A 2,765-nucleotide genomic window follows, 5' to 3' on the forward strand; every position below is an offset into this window, starting at 1 on the left:
TGTGTGTGTGTGTGTGTGTGTGTGGCCTGGGTGGATGCGTGACCTTACCGGCGTGAGGTCTCATAGTACGGGCAGGGGCAGGGCTTGCAGTCATCGGGGCGACCTCGGCTCGGGTCACCAAAGTAACCGGGGCGACACTTGTCACACTGAGGGCCCTCTGTGTTGTGCTGGCAGCTCTGTGGAGGGGAGAACACGAAGGTCATTCTCTGACATGGACACCCCTCAGAGTAGTAAAAAAACACTTTCTTGCCACAAGTTAAATAAAAAAATCTTCACCTCTCATGTTCCTACGCTAGATACAGGAGTGGATTGGCTTAGCTCAGCATAAAGAGTGGAAGCAGCTAGCCTGGCTCTGAAGTGACGATTACCAGCACCTTTAAATTTAACAAATTTACACATTTCATCTCATGTGTTTAATCTGTGCAGAAACAGAAATGTAAAAACAACAAGCTGGGGTTTTGCAGGGAGTTTTTGGCTCAGCGAAGTGACTTCATGTTCCAGCCACAACATTTTATTTTTACACTTCTATTCGTGAATGAACTGCAGTAAACAAACAAAATGCAACATGGTAATTGGTGAGCTTTTCTTCTTAGAGGATGTTTTCCTGTTTCTATGCTTTATTCTGAACCAAGCTAATCCCTTGCTTCATATTAAGAGTGATCTTCTCAACCTATTTCCTTTTAAAATCTATTATCATATTTGACATGAAAGAGGTGAGGTGTGCTTTATCTGTGAATTCCATTTTATCACATGTGATCAACAGATGTTGTCTCTTGTTATTACCAGACAGTGTCCGCTGATCGGATCACAGGCGCTCGCATGACCATTACAGTTGCAACCAGCGCAGGTGCCGAGATAGGAGCCACCAGGGACACGCTCGAAACCAGAGGAGCACATCTCGCAGGACAGGCCTGAATATCCAGGAGGACATCTGGGAGTGACAAATCGAGCACTTAGTTTCCATTGAGACGATGACGACAAATTACAACACCACAAATTACTGTCTTGTATGTAAATAAAAAGCAGCTGACTGAGGCACAACCAGAATACTTACTAAAAAGTTACACACAAAGAAAGAGAAGGAAAAGACAAACAACAAAGGTCCTTGGCTGGAATTGAACCAGGGACATTAAATGGTTTTTTGTTTTTTTTTTCCTTTTTCTTACCTGCACTCTTCGACATCCTTGGCATGACCCAGAATGCTGAACTCCACAGTGGTGGTATCCATGACAATGTCGCTGATTGCCACGCTGACCATGTGGTTGTCGTAGATGGTGCGGACGCTGATGCCGTCCAGGTTCGCCAGCGTCATCATCAGCTCCTCCCGGCTCACGGGGCGGCCATTGGAGTGCTGCCACTTATCCTAAAACAATAACAGTCAGGTTTGCTGATCTGTGCACAGATACTTCAAGCTTATTTCATCTTATTTTTGATCTCCAACATTATTCATGAGAAAAATGTTTGGTAATAAATGTGTGTTTTTAAACCATATGTTTGAGATTTTTATTTTTTTTATTTTTTTTGACGAAATTTTGTCATCAACCCAAATTCACAACTTTTCTTATCCAGAAAACCTACCTCAGTGAATCTGATCTCTTTCTGGTTGACCACTTGGGCAGGGGTGCCGCTGCCTCTGCGGTACACAAGCCTGCGCCCATTTCCAACCAGCATCACATCTGGCTTCTCCACAGGCTCAGTAAGACCGCGCGCCAGTATGTACCGCACCTTGTACTTCAGGGACCCTCCGTAGGAGTCGATCTAAAAGCAGATGGAACGATTTTCTTCTATAATGTGTGATCATAATTTAAGTGAAATAAAGCCTGCAAAGGACTGCGCTCTTTACCTTGTTGCCAAGGAACTGACGAGGCAAAGTCCAGAAGGAGTCAAGGTTGAGGAAACGGCGCGATAGGTCGACGAGCTGGAACTCTTCCATCTCGGGGTTAATGAGGAGCTGAGTGGAGGAGAGAGGAGGAGTGCCTGGCCTGGATGGGTAAGTGACATTCACTCCTGGAAGCAATGACAACAGATTCATTCAGGCTGGTTTATGTTTGTATTCATGGCCACAATGTTAGGACTAAGTGACATATTTCTTTTAACAGTGTGTCTCTATCAGTATCATAAGCATTAATAGTTCCAGTGCCTTTGAAGTCTTCCTCGTCAGTGAAGCGCAGGCTGATCTGGTTGCGGTAGCGGCCGGTGCTTTTGCAGTTCTTGGAGATTCCAGCACAGAAGCAGGAAATGCAGCGGCCCTCCACACTGAAGTGACCGTCAGGACAGTTTCCTGCAAAAAACAAGATAAGACAGGAAAAAAAAAAAGTATTATTATTTTCAATCAGAATTCATTTATGTTTTTGTCTCTGAAGGAGAACCTGCAGTACAAGTGAAGTGTCAGTACCTGGGTTGGGATTTGATGTGAGTGTTAGCACTCCGTCGGGGATGCCGAACACCAGGCCTTTAGCGTTGATGGCCTCACAGGTGTAGGCCCCCTGATCTGCCTCCTTGACATCACGAATGGTGAGGGTGCCGCGGCCGTTATCGCTGGTCATCGAGATCCTAGGAACGCAGAAATACGGCAGACATGATTTTTTTTTTTTACAGTAATAAACTCATTGGAGAGTCAAAGTCAACCGGGATATTCATGGGAATGGGGCGGGTGTGAACCAGAAGGTCGGTGGTTTGACCCCTGGTTCCTCCAGTCTGTGTGTCAAAGTGTACTTGGGCAAGATACTGAAACCCAAATTGCCCATGATGGCTGTTCCATTAGA

General features: G+C 45.4%; 1 protein-coding gene across 1 annotated transcript; it reads right to left on the reverse strand.

Annotated features, from left to right (window-relative positions):
* Positions 1-48: 48 nt before the first annotated feature.
* LOC111647537 (basement membrane-specific heparan sulfate proteoglycan core protein-like) lies at positions 49-2,747 on the reverse strand (the record flags this gene model as incomplete). Its single annotated transcript, XM_023397186.2, has 7 exons — positions 2,396-2,747; positions 2,141-2,281; positions 1,844-2,007; positions 1,579-1,758; positions 1,167-1,363; positions 784-931; positions 49-176 (listed from the first exon to the last, which is right to left on the reverse strand). Coding segments are annotated over exons 1-7 (1,109 nt in total), but the record flags the coding sequence as incomplete, so codon positions are not given.
* Positions 2,748-2,765: the final 18 nt, after the last annotated feature.

Source organism: Seriola lalandi, unplaced genomic scaffold, assembly GCF_002814215.2.
Source record: "Seriola lalandi dorsalis isolate HSWRI2012SDOR001 ecotype SW California unplaced genomic scaffold, Sedor1 jcf7180001963444, whole genome shotgun sequence".
NCBI lineage: Eukaryota > Metazoa > Chordata > Actinopteri > Carangiformes > Carangidae > Seriola > Seriola lalandi.